Here is a 19,715-nt window from a genome sequence, read left to right on the forward strand (position 1 = left end):
TGTTGTTTAGTGCAACTGTCTGGGAGGGGCCCTTTAAGGGAGCGGCTTGCTGTTGAGTCCGCCCTGTGACCCTGTCTGCAGCTGTGCCTGGCACCCTTATTTCGATGTGTGCTACTTTGGCGTGTAGACGTTCCCTTGCTGCGCCTATTTTGATGTGGTGCTGCCCAACGTCGAAGTTGAACATCGACGTTGCCAGCCCTGGAGGATGTGTAGACGTTATTCATCGAAATAGGCTATTTCGATGTCGCTACATCGAAATAAGCTACTTCGAAGTAGGCTTCACGTGTAGACGTAGCCTTAGTCTCCTTAGATTGGGTTTAATCCTTATAGGTCCACTGTGGGGTAGACGCCCCATCACACCAACCTTGACAGTTGTTGGAAGTCCTTTCACTGCTCAGGCAGTTCGTCCTTGTGCCTTTTCCTGTTTCTTTAGTGTAACTAGTTACTGTAGTTTGATCGTTAGTTCTAATCGTTGAGTAGTTTTAATTTTCTATATATTTTAGAGAGATTGTGTGTTTGATCAAGAACTTCTCCTATATGGTAAGAGCAGGGACCACCACATTGGGCATACAGTTTTTTTATCATAACAAAGTAGCATAGGGGTTTGGCTGTGCCAGGAAAACAAAGTGTGCCTGAAATGGGAGAGCTTCTCATAAAATCAAACAGAAAAAGATGGCATGACCAATTTAAGTACAATTCTCAAAACGGACATATTTAAGTGAATGTTGAAACAGACTGAACCAAGATGAGCTAGAAAAACAGGATGAACTTGGAAGAGGATTGCTTCTCCATTCACCTTATGGAAAAGAGATAAGGTGGAGAAATTTGGAGATGTACTCTGTTTTGGCATAGCTAAATTAATGCTTAAGGTTTGAAAGCTAGAAGAAAATGTTTTGGAAACCAAATTAACTAGAGCCCTTTTTTTTAAAACATACTGATTTATAAGTGTATATGAGGATGACAAAAAATACATTTATTGGAATTCCCATTTAAAAATTGTACTAAAAAAATTAGAGACATTTTAACAATCCCTTTTCAAAAGAATTCTGAAATAAAAATTAACTTTGTAAAAATAAGATGGTATTTTTGAAAAATAACGTTATTTAAATAAAGCATGTACAGCCCATGGAGGTAGACCACTTCAGAATCATGCTTCTTGGACTCAGCACCAAGCACCTCAGCTTCAGTGTGGAACCCTCGTCCTACAGTCTTGAGCCCTAGCACCAATCTTTGTCTTTGATGCTCAAGAAGAAACTTAGAAAGTAGCAGGGGAAGAGTCAAGCCCCAGTGCCAAAGCCAAGTAGGCCTGGTGACATAATAGAGGAAGACCTGCATTGGGCAACTCTTCTTCCCTGGTACTGCCACAGTTTCCACTGAAACAGGTACAGAGGCACCCTTCAGGAAGACAGTGTACCCGCTAATTCACAATACTGTTGACTTTGGAGACCTGTGTCCCTAGAGACTTGGTACTCTTGGTATCACTAAGTGGCAGAAAGCCATCTCATAGGCTTTGTGAGGGACTGCAACTGCCTTCCCTAGGGGCAGCATCTGCATTACGTTCACCAACAACAGGAAGTCCTGTGGCACATTATAGACTAACAGATATTTTGGAGCATAAGCTTTCATGGGCAAAGACCCGCTTCGTCGGATGCATGAGTGGGTGTGGGGGGGTTCACCGTGGCTTGAAGCATTAGCACCAAGGGGAACAGCACTACCTTGGTCTCCCTTCCTCTGTTTGTTCTCTTCATCAGAGTCCAAAATGGGGTCTTCTCCATGTCATCATAGGCACTCACGCTGCTCCCCAGGCCATTCTGATATTATGGTGGGTGCAAGTATAAGGGTGCTGCTGAATACTTGGCCACCACATGCATGGAGCTGACACCTTAGCAGTGGCCATTTTTGAACCCATGGGGGTTTCTGGTAGCCCATGGTATGCTCCCAAGATTATCGTATTCTGTGGCCTCAGAAATTAGGGCACCCCCCAAGACTGCATTGAAAGAGCCCAACACAGATTCTGAAACTGAACTGGGGACTGAGCCTCAGGAATAAGTAACGCAAGTCTCTGCTGACACAGGAGACGTGTCAGAAACTTCTCAGTCAGTCATAGCTGAGTGCACCACAAGGTGACCCCCAGGCCTCCCAGGACGTGTTAAAGCAGATGGCTTTGAACTTGGGTATACAGGCAGGGTGATCAAGGAGACAACACATAGCCTCAGCAGCAGGTCCCTCTAGGATGGCTTTACCACTCAATGAGGCCATTATTGATCCAGCCAAGTCACCGTGGTAAACCCCTGCCAACATTAAGACAGCAAATCATACAGAGCACAGATACTTTGTACTGTCTAAAGGATGCAAGTTCCTTTTCTGGCACCCTCCCACAGGGTTCCTGGTTGGGGTGGCCACCAAAGAAAGAGATTGACAAGGTCAAGCAGGATCTGCACCCAAGGCTAGAGATGCAAAGAATTTGGACCTGTTTGGTTGAAAGGCATACTCCATGAGGTGGGGTCATACAGCTCTACATATCAAACTAGCAAGCCTTGTTAGATTGCTATGATTTTAATAGGTGAGAGTCCATGCTACAATGTAAGGACTTGCTCCCTTAGGAGTCTAGACAAGAATTCTCTTCTGTAGTTGGAAAAAGAGTGGCAATGGCTTCCCTGCTGGAAGCACTGGATGCCGCTGATTCCATGTCCAGATCAATAGCCAAAGATGGCAGCCATGTACTGGAGCTCATGCTTGCAGTCCTCAGGGTTTCCTCAGAAGGTGCAACAAGCCTTGCACAACCTCCCTTCTGAAGGATCCTTGGTGTTTTAAGAGAAAGTGGATGCTAGACTCCATGGCCTCAAAGACTCTATGGCAGTCTTAAAATCTCTAAGTCTGTATACCCTGGCAGTATCAAGAAAACACAACAGATTGACTGCTACTTTGCCCAGCCAGGCAGGCAAGATTAACAGAGGAAGAAGTGCAGGGGGTTCAGACATATGTCTCCTCAGCAAGACTATTGCAGTTGATCCCTGACACTTGGCAAGCTCAAAGCATTCATTTGACAAGACGTATAAGATTGACACTACAATCCTCTCAACACCAGATCCAGGTACACCCTTGTTTTCCAACTGACATTTCTGCTTCTTCAGTGCCTGTAGCATCTTACCTCACATTGTTGGGTTCTAAGCACAGTAAAAGTGGGATAAGACAGCCAATTTTTGTCTGCCCCAACTTCCCACCTCTCCTTGCAATTCTTCCTCAGGACTCTTCTCCAATAAGCAACTGTTGGAACCAGAAGTCAAATCCTTCCTTTAAGTGAGAGGTGTGGAAGAGATTCCATTCCACCTCAGAGGAAAGAGATTCTATTCCCGTTATGGCCTAAACCCAAAAGCCCAGGGTTATCTCGGACCTCTCCTAGATCTGCATCATCTCAATCACTATCTCAGGAATTTATAGTTCCTCATGGTCTCCTTTTCTTCCATCATTCCCTTGCTGAATCCAGGAGATTGGTATACTGCCCTCAGTCTAAAGGACACATACCCCCACATGTTGATTCGATAAGGCCACAGTAGATTCTTAAGATTTGTCATGAACCAAGTTCCACTATCATTTTGTGGTTCTTCAGTTCAGACTGACAGCTATGTGATAGGTCTGCACCAAATGTGTGGTGGTCATGGCAGCTTTCCTCAGAAAAAAAGAGACTTCATTTATTCCTGTACATTGCCAACTGGCTAGTCAGAGGCTCGTCCAGAGTTCGGGTGGAATCTGACATCCATATTATGCAATCAGCCTGCCTATTCAGAAATGGCCAGAAATCCACCCGTCTCCATCCAAAGGATAGCATTCAGAGCTGCTGCTCTCAAGTCCATGCAGGCAAGGGCCCTATTTTCAGAAGATTGCTTTCGGTCAATTATGGCCCTGAGAAGATCCCTTCAGGCTCATCTGAACACAACAGCATGAAAGTGTCTAAGCTGTCTGAGCTGCATAGCTGTATGCACATACATAGGGCAACATGCAAAGCTACATCTCAGACCTCTGCAAGCCTGGGTGACCATGGTGTGCTGTCCTTTGCATCATCACCCAAATTTGTTGCACACATTTCCCACTAAGGTCCTTGATTCACTTGCATGGTGACTGAAATACTGCATAGTATGTGCAAAAGTACCCCTTTTGTAATCTCAACCATCACTGTTACAAGTATCTGACACATCTGCCCTAGGCTGGAGAACCCATCTAAAGTCTTTCTAGACTCAGGACCTCAGGTCTCAGAAAGCTTTCCCTCCATATCAGTGTCAGGAAGGTCAGGGTGATTCACATAGCATGTAGGCATTCCTACATCATATTACAAATAATTTTGGTTCTTGACGACAACAGCCATGTTCTACAGCAGTAGACAGAGTAGATCACACTCTTCTCCCAAAGCAATCTAGCTGGGGGAGTTCTACATGTGTCCACCTTCCTGGAACACAGAGCCAGCTGCTGGATCATCTCAGCAGGTCTTTCTCCTCTCATCACGAGTGGTGCCTCCAACTGCATATGTGATATGCCAACTGGACATCACAAGGGACATCTTCCAACAATGGGGTCTCCCCTTACAGACCTCTTTACTGCCTGAAACAACAGGAAGTACCGTGAGTTGCTCACTGAAAGCAAACAGAGAGGAACAGTGCCTTTGTTCTTTGATCTGTTGCTTTCTATAAGCAATAGACTGAATAGTTCCGCAGATTGACTTAGCTGTTCATAGAGCTAGCAGAAAGAATGAAGGACTTTCCCATCTTCACCTACAGAATTTGATGTGCAATACTATATGCATGCAGGCATGTTATGAACTCACAAGTTTTCTGTCCCCAGTTAACCTGGCTGCTCATTCCACAAGATTGCAGACCTCAGCATCTGCCTTCCTAGTGTAAGTCCCTATTCAAGACATCTGGGCTGTGTCTACACTTAGTAAAAACTTCAGAATGACCATGCTAACGGCCAAATCAAAGAATACTAATGAGGTGCTGAAATGCATATTCCACATCTTATTAGCAAGCTGCCAGCCACAGAACTTCGAAATTGCCACGGTTCGCTTGCCCACGGCTCATCTACACTGGGGTCCTTTTTGAAAGGACCCCACCAACATCAAAATCCCCTTATTCCTATGAGCTGCATTTCAGCACCTCATTAGTATTCTTCGATTTGGCCATTAGCATAGCAATTTTGAAGTTTTTCCTAAGTGTAGACGTAGCCCTGCAGAGCAGTGACCTGGTTGTCAGTACACCTGTTCTCAGTGCACTATGCCACAATTGCCAAACTGTGGCTGCTTCTACACTCACCCCCTCCCATCAGAGGTGGCATGGTAATGAGGCAATTCGAAGCAGGCTAATGAGGTACTAATGTGCATATTCAGCACCTTATTAGCATAATAGTGGCCGCGCAAATTTCAAAGTACAGACTTCAAATTGCAGACTGACATGTAGATGTGGGCAGCTTCAAAATAAACACCCCACTTCAACATTCCCTTTCTCCAGTCGAGTTCTGTGGGAATAAGGGAGTGTCAAAGTGTGGTGCTTATTTCAAAGCTGCCCCCGTCTACACTGTCAACCTGCAATTTGAACCCTGCAGTTCGAAATTCACATGGATGCCATTATGCTAATGAGGTGTTGAACGTGCACGTTGTCACCTCTTTAGCCTGCTTTGAATTACCTTATTACCATGCCACCTCCGATGGGAGGGGGCGAGTGTAGAAGCAGCCTGAGGCTCACAAGCCATATGTGGCTCTTTTACAGCTTAAGTGTAGCTCATGGAATCTCCCATGCCCCTCCATTCTCCACCTACCAGACTGGGGAGGGGAAACAAAAGACTTCTGCCTTTAACCAGGATTGTAGGGCTAGGGGCTTCTGCCCAGTGAGGTGAGGGATCTAGTGGCTTCAGCCCCTTGAGAGGTGCCCACTGTGGCTCAGGACTTCAGCCCTTCAGGGGAGGCAACAGCTGAACCCCTAGCCCCACCATTCTGCCACAGGGCAGAAGCCACAGCCCTGCAAAGTTTGTCTGGCTCTTGAATTTCTGAAGACTGTCATATGTAACTTGGAGCGTCAGGGAGTTTGGCCATCCTTGCATTATACCATCACTTAGCAGCACAGGCATCGACTTTTTACTTTGCTGGGGGTGGGGTGCTCAAGCTCCACTCCATGCTCCACCCTTGCTCTACCCCTTCCCCCAAACCTCTGCCCCTACGCTGCCTCTTCTTACAACTGCTTCACACCCTGTTGTGCCTCTTCAGCCTTGGAGCACCCACAGAGTCAGCACCTATGCTCGGAAGGCTAGAGATGATGCCAATTTCAGCCATGCAGTCTTGCAGTCATGCTGCTTTTGAACTCTAAGCCCACCTCCTGCAGAACTGCTTGTGAGTCACCTACACTGGAATGGACATATGCAAGCACTCAAAGAAGAAAAACAAGTTACTAACCTTTCTTGCTGTTCTTTAAGATGTGTTGCACATGTCCATTCCAAACTCACCCTCCATCACCTCCTATTGGAGTCAATCGGTAAGGCCCTTTATGCTAGCATTATGAGTGTGCCATCAGAGGGTGTTGGAGCTGTGCCAATGGAGACCACTAAGAAAAAAATTCCAGCAACCATACCAGGGGAATACACACGTGTTGGAATGGACACATTCAACGCATCTCGAAGAACAATAGTTACAGAAATGTTAGTAATCTTTATTGTTTGTTCAGTTTCCTGCAAGACATAAATGCTTTTTTAAATCCAATTTCTTTCTCTCTCTCTCTCTCTCTCTCTTTTTTTAAATCAGATTTCTCTTGATGGCTTCAGATTTATTGCTAACAGCTGCAGTGGGATTAAACATTTGATAATCAATGATATGCCAACTCTTACAGACAAATGTATTCAAGTAAGAAATTAAAAAGAATCTTGCATTTAGGGAAAATTTCTGCCATTGAATAAGTGTGTATATTTCACATTGACTTTAAAGGGTGATGTGCACATGCAATTGAATAGGAGCATTTCACCCTTTAAAAACTTTTAACAAAAATATATTTTTTAAAAAATCACCAAACAAATCAATTTTATTTTAGCTCACATTTACAAATCTTTCTGACTTGAATACTCAGAAGTTTATAACAGTTCTTCCATCTTTTCCAATTTATGTGCCGGCATGATCAAAGCCTATCCTCCTACCATATAAATAAGATTTCTTTGGCTTTTTTGTATAAAATCAAAGTTTAGCTGGCCATATTTTTGTATTAAATCAAAGTTTAGCTGGCGATATAGAATATCAAGCCAATACCATACCACTGATTTTTTTTGCAGAGGACTTCCAGTTGATTAAAGTGAGGAGTTTTGCATTAAAATCAAATACACAGTAGGATCACCAATGTGGTAAAAGTTTTTCAAACTTCAGCAAATCTAATTGTTATTTTAGATGCTTATTCTTGCATTTCGGCCCCCCACCATTCTTCAGGTCACTGATTTATTTTCCTTATGTTTCAAATTATAATTAAAAATACAGCATTTTAAGTTATCTATACCATTGGTTTAGATATTGGTTAAGCTTAGTATTAAAATTAGATTATAACTAAGCAAACACAAGGATTATCCTTAGATCAATTAATAAAATATTAGTTAGCTTTTGGCTATATAACATACCATAAATGTAGATGTTCTGTTTAATCATTCTGTTTTGTTTGTTTAAAGGCTTTAGTTGAAAAATGCCAAGATATTATGTCTGTTGTTTTTCTGGACTCTCCGCATCTTTCTGATGTAGCGTTTAAAGCCCTTGCTGAATGTAAACTTGTGAAAGTCAGAATTGAAGGTCAGTGACTTTAGAGTATTTAAAAAGATTATTAATTTGTGCTTTTAAGGTCTGATGTGACTGATTTGAAATCAGAAGGATCATATCAGTTAATTTCAGTGGGGATTTGGATCAAGCCTTTAATACATGGCTAATATGTGCTTTATATATTAATGTATTTCAACAGGGAATAATCGGATTACTGATTTAAGTTTCAAGTTGATGAGCAAATCTTGCCCACAAATCAAGCACATTTATATGGTCGACTGCCAAAAGATTACAGATGTCAGTCTTAAGACAATTTCTCCACTGAAGTATATTCTTGTATTAAATTTAGCAGACTGTGTAAGGTAATCATTATATCCAGTTTTCTGTTCTCTGTTTATTTTAGTTAAATTATTTATAGTCCTTAAGGTACATTTATTTCAGATTTAAATGCTCTGACTGTCCTAAAAATATTTTAATAATTTATTTTAAAAGAAATGTATATTTATTATGTTGCTTTCCCAAATATACCAAATATGTACTAAATGCAAATACATTCTGTTGCTGCAGCATGTTTTGAAAAATGTGTAGGATATAAGTATTTATTAATACCTAAATCTAACAAAACGCTTAAGCATGTGTGTAAGCCTAAGCACATGAGTAGTCTCAGGCATGCTTTTAAGTGCTTTGCTGGACTCAGGCCGTAGTGGGACAGTACAAAGAGAATAAAATTTTAGTGGGATAGGGCAATTAGAATTTAGGAGTGTTTTATTAGCTTCTTGATAATGGAGATAAAGTATGTGGACTAGTAAGTACTAGGGCATAAGCAAAACTACCTTTTTCACTTATCAGCTCAAAAGCTTCAAGTTGCATTACTGCAGAAAGATAGATTTGACATAAAAACTGTTTTCAAATATTAGTTTGCATTACATTAGTAAAACCAATGCCAAACAACAAATAGACTATAGGCCAGACCCTGGCCCATGCTCCAGGACAGCACAATAGAACCTTAAAACTGTCCCTCTTCTAGGATGTGTAGTGTAGTGGGTGTGTCAGAGAGAGGACAAAAAATATTTAAATATTGGCAGTGTCCTATTTATAGTGTCATGCAGTTGGGTTGCTACTTACCTTGAGATTTCTAGGGTCATTGTAATTTAAGGAGGTTACATCCACAAGCGAAAGGAGGGCAACACCTTCATAGTGTTCTCCATCATCCCATCCCGAATACAGTAGAGTTTCTTGTGAGGCTGTTTATCTTCTTGATTCCATCCATCTGCTCTTGCTGACAGTCAGGATGTATAAGCTGTAGCATCTCATCTCTGCTGTCACCTGAGCTAGCTTCCCTGTTTCATATGTTATCTGTATGTTCCAAAACACAACTTTGGTTTTGTCTTGATGTTGAGCTTGTCAAGCGTCATACCTGTGAGTTCCTTTTGGCTTTCATCACTGGCAACCATACTGATCATTGGCTCCTGAAGACCATCAAACTCAGTATTGGTTGATTTTTGGTTTATCTGGCCCCTCCCCCTCAGAGCAGTTCAGCATGGTTGAACCTGCCAGGAGCAGAAAGCCCCTGCTAACACAGACTCTAGGAATTATTAGAGCATGTAAGCTGTTTCATCATGACATGGCACAGACACCAGAGGGCAAAATCAGTAAGACAGATACCATGACCTTCAATATTGCTTTGCCATTACTAGTGTGATTACAGGCTTGTGTTCTCTCCAGTGTAGAAACATTCACATATTTGGGCAGCACCATCACTCAGGGTAGTAGAAAAACATGGGACATCTGGAACAGAATCAGGGAATCCAGGAATACCTTCAGGTGCTTAAATACAGGCTGGTAATCAGTAAAATATAACACCAAGGCCAAACTCCAGATTTATCAGAGCTGCTTACTTTCAGTGCTATTTTATAGTGCAGAATCCTGGTGAATTGAAAGTACAACGTATCCAAACTGTCTCCATTCCATACAACCTACTTCAGAAAAATCCTCAGCAACTTTTGACTTAGAACAGTCTCAAACCAAGGTCTGCTAGCATAGTGCAGCCAAGAAGATACAAGCATCATCATTGACAGGAGGCATTGGAGATGGATTGGCCATGTGCTTCAGATGGAAACTGTTTCCGTCACCGGAACAGCAATAAAGTGAACACCTGAAGGCAAGCAAAAACAAGGTGGCCTGAAAACAACATAGTGGAAAGTATTGGAAGCCTGCAGCTCCCTCAGCTCTGGTGCACTAGGAGGGTGGGCAATGCACAGCCACAGGCTCCAGCCCCAGAATACTGGGAGGGTGTGTGGTGGGCAGCTGCAGGCTCCACCCTCAGCTCCAGAGCCCCAGGAGGGTGGGCAGTGCATAGCCAGAGCTCAAGCCTGGGCCACTGCTCAAGGGGACTGGAACTGCTGCACATACAGTGGGAAGCAGGATGGGAAGACCTGGAGAGGGACATGGGCAGGGTCATGCCTGACTGTTGGGGAGGCCTCCCCCAGTATATGGTACCCACCACCCATGCCCTCCACCCGACATTGCTTCTTGTCCCTGTTATGCTCCAGCTGCTGCATGCCCTCTGCAATGTCCAAATACGGATCTTTATTTCTGCAGTTATCCTGACACTTTGTGTGCACTCTTTCTTCTCTTCGCAGGCAGAGAAAACCCAGGACTTCTTTCCTGGACCAAGCAACAGGTTGAGATTTAGCTGTAGTTTTGTGTGGACCCATAATTGTGTGGTCACAATGGTGTGCTTGCCAACGTGGGATAGTCAGAAGAGAGGCAATTCAAAAGTATGCTTGTGTCCTTCCAAGCGATGAGGGGAAGAGGGTCAGGCATCTGGCCTTTGTCATTCTTGGGCAGCAAAGTTTAGAGCAGGCATTGTTGCTGAGATGATGATATGTCAGGTCACTTGGTTGAGGAGCATTTTGCTGATATAGGTAGAGCAGCGTCATCTCATACATTCTACCAGTGCACCCGTGCCATTAGAGGACTTCTTTTGCATAAACCAAAACATTTAATTCTTTCTCTAGCTATTTATTCAAATTTGGTGAAAACAAGTGATGGTGGGCAACTATCAGTTTCAGTCACTGCTTATCTGCAATGTTGGCTAACAGATGGAATTATATATTGAATTATGTGGATTATAAAAATGTGTGTGAGAATGTTTCTGTATTTGTATTTTAGAATCAGTGATGCAGGTTTACGAATATTTTTAGAAGGATCTTCAGGGACAAAGCTAAGAGAACTGAACTTGACTAACTGTATATATGTCACTGATTCCTCTCTCATGAAAATAGCCCAAAGGTACTGTACTATTGGACTACATGTATTGATTTGGTGGTAAATGGCCATTATTTTCTTAAATATTATTTCCTTAGAAAACTAAATTTGGTAAGTTAGAAGGCTCAACACAAGGGTAATTGAATGAAATACTGTTGCCTGTGTTATACAGGAGGTCATACTAATCTAACGATACTGTCTGGCTTTAAGAATCTATGAATGATTACTAGGATTGAGAGTTTGTCTCTGCTAATTCAAAAAACTGGAAAGCAAAGTTCAGGAAAGTAAAGCTTCTTGAAAGCTTGTTGTGAGGAGACAGAGCTGCCTTTAATTTTTAACATTTCAAAGCTACCTTTTTCTTAATAAGTATTCACAATTATGGTTGCACAAGCTAATGAAAGCTGCATGGCAAACCCCTTTCACATAATTATAAATAGAACTTTCATTAGGGACACTGGGAAGTGGACTGGAGGAATGCTGGCTGTATATCTAGCCAAAAAAAGTCATCTTGCGGTTGCAGAACAAGATGGCTTAATGCAGGCCACTGTTAGTTACTCCTCTGAGCAGAACACATTCATTATTTACTGCTAACAGTAGCATGCCTGTTAGCAGACTAGGGGAAGCCTGTACCTTTTAGTAGCAGACAAGACTCCTTTGAGGCCTTGGAGTGGGGGCTAGCTCGGTGTAGCCGTGCTGCTCTTTTGAGCATGAGACGTGTTCCTGTTAGCTGACTGTATGTGAGGAGGAAGCTCTTAATACTTTTGTCTCGTGTAATGAGGGATTCTAATATAACATTTGTTCAGAAAGAGATTTATTTAATTATTCTCATTTAATATGTTAAAAATGTACAGAATTATTTTTCCAGAAAAGAAGTGACATGTAGTTCTGATGTTCAAAATATGAGGAACACATGGCTATAGAGCTGTTTAAGAATATATGTTTTGAAACAGATAATTGATGGTAGTTTAACCTTTTCACGGGATCAATGTTTTATTAAAAATCTACACTGTAAAGAACAGTAAATATTCTACAGAACAACAAGAGGTCTTGTGGCACCTTATAGACTAACAGATATTTTGGAGCATAAGCTTTCATGGGCAAAGACCCGCTTCGTCAGATGCAACCCTGTTCTACAGAGTTCAGCTATTTTGAGGCTATTATTATAGCATGGTCTTCTGACCATGATTATATCATCATATTGCCACTGGCTAGAATAGTTTATGACCATGAATACTTACCTCAGGGAAGACGGTCAAAAAGAAGGCAGAAACCCCAAATTGGCAGTGTGTTGTATAATTAGATTTCACCTTCACGTATACTCTCTATGTGATGTTTAGAACTGTAAGTAGCCCCATTGAAGAAAAGAGCTACTTACAGCACCGAGTACTATTCCTGGCAGTGTTTGCAGGACTGGACCCTATTTCTTACTTGGAGATGTAAGCAAGGCATACAGGTGGATAAATTGTTGTCCAAGTTTCTGATTTTGTGTAGTGTTTTATTATCATATTTTAGTTATAGTATTAGCTCATTTCTAGTTTTTATAGTTAACACATGACTTTGTATTTTTCAGCAAGAAATATAGCTAAATCCTACTGAAATGCAGTGGGTGCCTGATTTCTTAGGTTGCCTTAGACATCCCAACCCAAGATACTGCAAAAAATGTTCGTAACATAGTACATTTTCACAATGTAGGGGAAACTCACATTTCTTTGTTTTAATTTAGGTGCCATAATTTGACCTACCTGAATATACGTTACTGTGAAAGTGTGACTGATGGTGGGATTGAGGCATTGGGAAACATGACCTCATTGATTTCTATTGATATTTCTGGAACAGCTGTCTCAGATATGGTAAAAAAATCGATGTTTCTTCTCTAGATATTTTCCTTTGTAACAGACACCCCTTGCACAGATATTAAGTGGTGAAGCTGCAAGAACTTTACAATATTCTGTATAGTTGTGTAGAATACTTTGTAATGATGAATTTGATACATTTGAAAAGGGGTTTCATCACTGTAGCAGAGTTTTAACCTAAGACAGCACAGTGTAATCATTGTGCTGTGTGGAGTGACCACTGGGAGAGGCGGGCGGGGGTCAACCCCCTTACTTGCAAATAAGCCATGGAGTTGCTGTTCAGACCTTCCGCATTCCTTATTCCATGCTGTACCTCTCTGCAGCTATGTGGGATTTCTGGAGCATTGGATCCACATCATTTTGATTGTGGCCTTGCCCCCATATTGTCTTACTGAGGGGCTATGCAATGATCTTCTCCCTTCAGCATCCATTTCTCTTTGACTCAGACCCTGGAGAATCCAGGGGAAGGCCTGGAGCCAGACCAGGAACATATCCATTTTCCAGGGTCTGGTGGGAATTCTGCTGTAAAGGTAATATAGACCAGCACTGTATTTCTCATTCTGTAGTCCTTCTCCTGGAGAATTAAGTGGGTTGAAAATCAAATTTCCATCTTGTGCAAAATGTTAATGTTGTAAAATTCTTTTTATCTAAATCAAGACAAAACATTGAAATATTGATATTTTTTAACCTTCCATTCCATGAAAAATTTCAGTTTGGAACATTTCATTTTGACATTTCCTTTTGAAAAGTTTTGATATTCCTGAATCAAAACATTTCATTTTTGATTGTAGAACTGCCGTAAAATATTTTATCTCACACTGCCAGGCTTCCCAGCCAGACTGTAATTCCCAAGGCACACATAGGCAGTTGATCCCTGTGCTGCACTATGCTTGCTCAACCGGGGGGGTGAACTGTGGTGCACCATGCGAAATATAGTCCAGTCATGGAGCCCAGCCAAAGGAGAGGGAAGGCATAAGGTACTCAAAGTACAACTCCCATGATGTTTGGCTGCAGCTCAAGTATATACAGATTTATGTTGAACTGATCCAAAACAAAATGTTTCAGTATGGTTTGGCAAATGGAAATATTTTGACTCAGGCTGATTAAGCTTGAAGGAAATTTTAAAAAATTAGAGTAAAAAAAACCCACAGAAATAGAAAAATCAGAAAATTCATAACAGCTCTAATCGGGAGGCCCCCTGATTCCAAGGTATAACTGCTAACAAAAGGTTTGGCAAGGTAGCTTCAAAGATGTCAAGTTGTTGGGACCAGGAAACAACCATAAAGGGCCTTGGAGCCAAGTTAGACACGTGGGGCTTCAATGCAGATGTGCATGGCTTTTGGCAGATCCTCCAAGATCCACAGCGCTGGGAGCCAGGCCATTTGCTTCTTCCAAAGGAGTCCAAACCCTGCTCGAGAAGTTTGGAAGAAACTGTGAGAGAAACCTCTGAGGCAGTTTCTTTCCCCTGGATTTCTTACTGTGTGTTTTAGCATAGAAAAATATGTTCTTCAGTGTTGACTTAGACCGTGTTATGCAAACCTGTGAGCAAAAAAAAATCAGTGTTTGATTCTAAAGCAGTATTTGTTCAAAAGTAATTAAAAACTCCTTATCCTTGGTGGAGGCCTAGAAAAGAGAAGAGTAACCCCCAAATAACATGAATGGGGAAAAACAAGACATTTTAATTTAAAATATAGTTTAATCACTGCTGGTATGTTATAGCACACTTTATGTGAGATTTTGAATTCTTGAAACTGTGAATTGCAGATCTTTATAATGTAAGATTTTCTTCTCTCTTAACCAGAACCAGCCCGTTAAAATATTATATGTTTCTTCTTATTCTCATTTATGTGCGGCACCCTGTGCTGCAGGCAATCATCCAGCTTCGCTTGCTGACCCACATGTTTTTAGACATTCAGTTTTCCCTCTTCCCACAAGACAGATAAGTTAACTCTGATCTTTGCCATTCATCACTGTAGAATACAGTGCTGTTCTAGCTTATTGATCACAGGATTTTAGAGAGACAAAGTAGGTGAGGTATTATCTTTAATTAGACAAACTTCTGTTGGTGAGAGACACAAACTTAGATTACACAGAACTCTTCTTTAGGTCTGGAAAATGTACTCAGAGTGTCACAAGTGGACCAGATTTTTTAACGTAAGTATTGAATACATTTCAAGAGACCATTCAAGATGAAGTGGCCCATTAACATCTGTCCATTCAGAGTGGGATGTAGAGGATTTAAGTAAATTGTAGGCCTGCTTTATACTAGAATATTAGGTTGAACTTAGCTGACTTAAGTTGATTTTTCTAAGCAATCAGTCCACACTACAGGGTCTGTTCCAACTTTAAGGTTCCCTAAGGTCGACTTTGATACTCTGTAGCTGTGTCTACACTAGAACGCTAAGTCAAAGTAGCTTATTTCGAAGTAGCAAAATCAAAATAAGCTACCTCATAGCGGATGCGGCCTACCCCTCCAGCCCTGGCTTATGCACCCCTGCACAGGCCACCTCGGTGCCAGCCAGGAGGGGTTCAACACCCACCTGAACCATGTGCACCAGGTGGTCGAGCAGACTTTCAGCTGCCTCAAAGGCTGCTGGAGGTGCCTCCTCACACGCCTGGATGTGGGGCTCCCCAACATCCCTCAGGTTGTGGGCATGTGCTGCGCACTCCACAGCCTAGTGGAGAGCAAGGGGGGAGGCCTTTGTGCAGGGCTGGGCTGTGAAGGCTGGAATGGCCTACCCCCAGCCAGCCGCTGCCCTGAGCTGCCAAGCCTTCCACAAGGGGATCTGGGTCTGGGAGGCCCTGTGGGCTCATTTCGACCAGGCTGTGGGGTGAGCACTGGTGTGGCTATCCTGGTGGGCCACTCACTGCCCCCCACCACCCACAACACCCTACTGCCCCCACACCCACACTACTGTGCCCTAAGAGGACACGACAACATTGTTTTGTTTTAAAAATAAACCTGGACTTTATTTAAAAACAACAAAAACGATGAAATTTTTAAACAGGAATGGGGGAACTATGTACATTGTGGGGGATGGCTACTAAAGTGTGGGGGGACACAACAACTATTTACAATGGGGGGGAACTATGTACAAAGGAGGGGGCCTGAATGGCCCAGTCCTTGGCCCCCTTCCCTACTGTCCATCGCCTGGCATGGGGGGGCATGACCCACGCCTGGGCGGAGGCCAGGAGGATCAGCAAGTATGGCTGGGCCAGCTCCTGAGCCCTGTGGTCCTCCTCCTTGGTGGGCTCCAGGGCAGGTGGAGGGTGGCTGGGAGGGACAGTGTCTGGAGCAGTGAGGAGTTGGCATGCGCTCGTTGATCCGCTCCAGGGTCCCAATGATCTGATTGAAGGTCCACATGAAGGACCCCCCAAGGCCTCCTGATGCCAGGCCAGCACTCGCTCCTGCAAGTGGAGGTGGTGCTCCTCCGCTTGCAGGCAGCGCTCCAACACCTCCATCTGGCGCCGGAGGGTGGTGAGGACCTGGGAGGTCAGTGGCCACCCACGGCTGGCTCCACGGTGGCGGGCTAGTCCTGGGACCAGTCCCTACTCCGTCGCCTGGCTGCCACAGTGTGATGTCCCTGGTGGGCTGTTGGGCATGATGGACACGGCGCTTGCGCTCTTGTGGCCCTCAGATGGCGCAGCTGTGGAAAAGAGTAGGGAAGAGATAAGACAGCTGTTAGTCTGGGCCCTGACCCATGGTCCAAGCCCCGCCATCCCCTGTCCCCCAGGATGGGTGTGGTGTCCGTGTGGGTGACCCCCTTTGGGGGTTCTGCTCCCCCGTACCCCCAGGGATGGGGTGTGGTGCTGTCCTGGGGCGCGGGTGCTGATGGGCTCTGGGGGCTGTGCCGCTGCTGTCCTGGGACCATGGTCTTAGCTGGGTGTGGGGTGGGCCCTGGTAATGTCCCTGGCCCCCATCTTAACCCAGGGGTGTGCGCCTATGGGGTACATACCTGACGGTCCACTCCCACGGCCGGGGCACACCTGTCGGGCGGACGCCCTGCTGGAGCTGCGGAAGTGGAGGTCGATCAGGAACTCCCCATCACTGGAGGCCTCCTCCTCCGCTGTCCCAGGGGTGGGCTCCTCTGGGGGCCCCTAGGGTGCAGGGCTGGCCTCTGGGCCGGTCCCCGGCTCTGAGGCCTGCTGGGGCTCCTCTGCCGAGGTGTCAAGGGTGGTCTTTGGGGAGGAGGTGTATGGGGGGCCCAGGATCTCCCTGAGCTCCCTGTAAAAGGGGCAAGTGGTGGGGGTGACCCCTGACCGGCTGGCTGTGTTCCAGGCCCGGGCGTAATCCTGCCGCAACTCCTTGACTTTACTCCTGGTGTGGTCAGGAGCGTGGACAGGGTGACCCTGGGCAGCCAGGCTCTTGGCCAGCCAGGTGAATGCATCTGCATTCCGCCGCTTGCTTCCCATTACCTGTAGCACCTCCTCCTCACCCCAAAGCCTCAGCAGATCCTGGATTTCGGAGTCCGTCCAGGAGGGGCCCCACTGCCTGTTCTCCCACTGGATAGATGGCTGGGAGCCCTGGGTCCCCCTAGGGGGTGTGCCCTGGGGGTACTCAGAGGGATGGCTGGTTGCCATGGGGTCTGTGGGGCCTATGGAGGGCGTGCAGGGTGACCACATCTCTGTGCTGCTGCCTGCACGCTCTCAGCTTCCTGTCACAGGAAATCCGAGGGTGTGGTGCTTTAAGGGCTGCTGCACGCGGTGACCATAGAGCCCCACAGGAGCTGGACAGAGCGTCTCAACCCCCTCAGCTGTTTGCCGCCATGGAGGACCCCGCTATTTCAAAGTAACGGGATGCAGATCGTCTACACATGCCCTACTTCAACGTTCAACGTCGAAGTAGGGCGCTATTCCCATCTTCTGATGGGGATAGCGATTTCAACATCTCACTACCTAATGTTCATTTCAAATACACGCGTTATTTCAAAGTTGGGCCAGCTATTTCGAAACAGCTAGCTAGTGTAGATGCGGCTTTTGTAAAAAGTTGGACTAACACCAAAACTGAACTTTCAGGGTTGACTTTAGGGTAGTGCAGTTGGGGTGTTGCAAAGTTTGATGTTCTTGGCCTCCTGGAGGTGTCCCACAGTGCCCAATGTGACCATTCTGGCCTCCATTTTCAACTCCGCTGCTCTCCAGATGTGGAGGAAACTGACTAGGAAAGTTCAAATTTCATTTCCTGTTTGGCCAGCATGATGAGTGGAGCAGGCAACACACCTCAGCAGCACATCTGGCAATGAATTCCTAGGATTACAGACAAGTTCCCGCGTGGAGCATGCAGAAGATTCATGACCTTATTGCTGGGGGGCAGGAAGGGGATGGGGGATGAAGCTGTGCTGAAAAAGAAATGCAGACTCCTATGCCGAGATCTCACAGGGCATGACGGAAAAAGTATACACCAGAGATACCCAGCACTGCCACGTGAAATAAAGAAGCTCCGGCAGGTGTACCAGCAGACAAAGGAAGCAAATGAACACCGTGGAGGGATAGCTCAGTGGTTTGAGCACTGGCCAGCTAAACCCAGGATTGTGAGCTCAGCCTTTGAGGGGGCCGTAAAGGGATCCGGGGCAAATTTAAAAAAACAAATCTGTCAGGGATGGTGATAAGCCCTGCTGTGAGGGTAGGGGACTGGACTTAATGACCTCTGAAGGTCCTGTCCAGCTCTATGAGATGTGTGGGTATGTCTCCATATATTATTCTGGGCCATCGCCACAAGCATGCAGCTTCTATGACCACCTGCACTGGATGCTGAGGGGCACTCAACAACTGTCCCCAAAGAGCCTGTGGATACCTCCCAAAGTATGCCTCAGGAAGCCGCTGGCAACAGCAAGGAAGACATGGTAGATGAATAAGAGGAGGATGACGACAATGGTCAGCAGGCAAATGGAGCAGCTGATATCATGGATAGCCAGGACATTTTTTTAACTTTGGATTTCATCCCCTCCACCCAGGACATTTTGCAGCCAGACCCTGATGGTGGGGAGGGCACCTCTGGTGAGTTCTCAATTTTTATCATGCTACAAATGGGTTAAGGCAATTGCATGTGATCTGTGGTGGGTGCTGTAAGTGCATGTGTCTGCGGATAGAGAGCCAAGCCTCCCTACTCATCTTCAAAAAGCTCTCAGACAGGTACTGTTTCATCTTTCTCACAAGGTTTCTGGGGAGGCCTGCCATATTCTGACCTCCACAAGTGGATACCAATCTATGCCAAGACAGCAGTAAGTAATCTGGCATCATTACCCCACACAGCCGTGCAGCATGGTGACCAGCCTTCCGCCCACATTCAGTCAGCATCTGTTACTTATCAATGTGTGTTACCCTTAGCAGTTTAATATCTCATATTGCAACCTCGAGGAAGGAGCAGCAAGCTATAATAGCACAAGCTGTTTTGCCATGCTTGGACTACCCTCCTCACTTCTCTTTCCTGGGCTCCTGGTGAAAGGGAAATGTTCAGTGTCCCAGGCCAGGTGGGGGGAAGCACACGGCAACTGGGAGAGCCACACAGCTCTGATAGCACAAGCCAGACTCCTGGGGGAAGTGAAACTCTTAATGCCCAGCAAAGTGCAGAAAGCAAGCACACACTGACTGTGACTGCCACAGCCCTGAAAGCCACCATGCCCTGCTCCAACATGCAGCATACATAGTTGCAGAAACCGCTTTTGGAATCACAGTCTTGAATGCATGCCTCAATTTGTACCTTACCTTGATGGGAAGCAAGCCAAGTCAAGAAGGTCCCTTAAGATCTCTGTGTAGTACTTGCTGCACGGATACTTAAAAAATTTGTCCTTGTACATAACGCATCACTGTTGTTTCCCATAGAGGCT

The 19,715-nt window shown here is 44.9% G+C and overlaps 1 protein-coding gene across 1 annotated transcript in view; it reads left to right on the plus strand.

Moving 5' to 3' along the window:
* The window catches only part of FBXL13 (F-box and leucine rich repeat protein 13), a 203,370-nt gene that overhangs the window by 143,050 nt on the left and 40,605 nt on the right, over positions 1–19,715 (plus strand). The window contains exons 13-17 of the mRNA XM_075017015.1: positions 6,782–6,880; positions 7,684–7,801; positions 7,968–8,130; positions 10,943–11,062; positions 12,762–12,888. Coding sequence (XP_074873116.1) covers positions 6,782–6,880; positions 7,684–7,801; positions 7,968–8,130; positions 10,943–11,062; positions 12,762–12,888 — 627 coding nt within the window. The remainder of the gene's footprint in view (positions 1–6,781; positions 6,881–7,683; positions 7,802–7,967; positions 8,131–10,942; positions 11,063–12,761; positions 12,889–19,715) is intronic.

The sequence above is a fragment of the Carettochelys insculpta genome, chromosome 1, assembly GCF_033958435.1.
Source record: "Carettochelys insculpta isolate YL-2023 chromosome 1, ASM3395843v1, whole genome shotgun sequence".
NCBI lineage: Eukaryota > Metazoa > Chordata > Testudines > Carettochelyidae > Carettochelys > Carettochelys insculpta.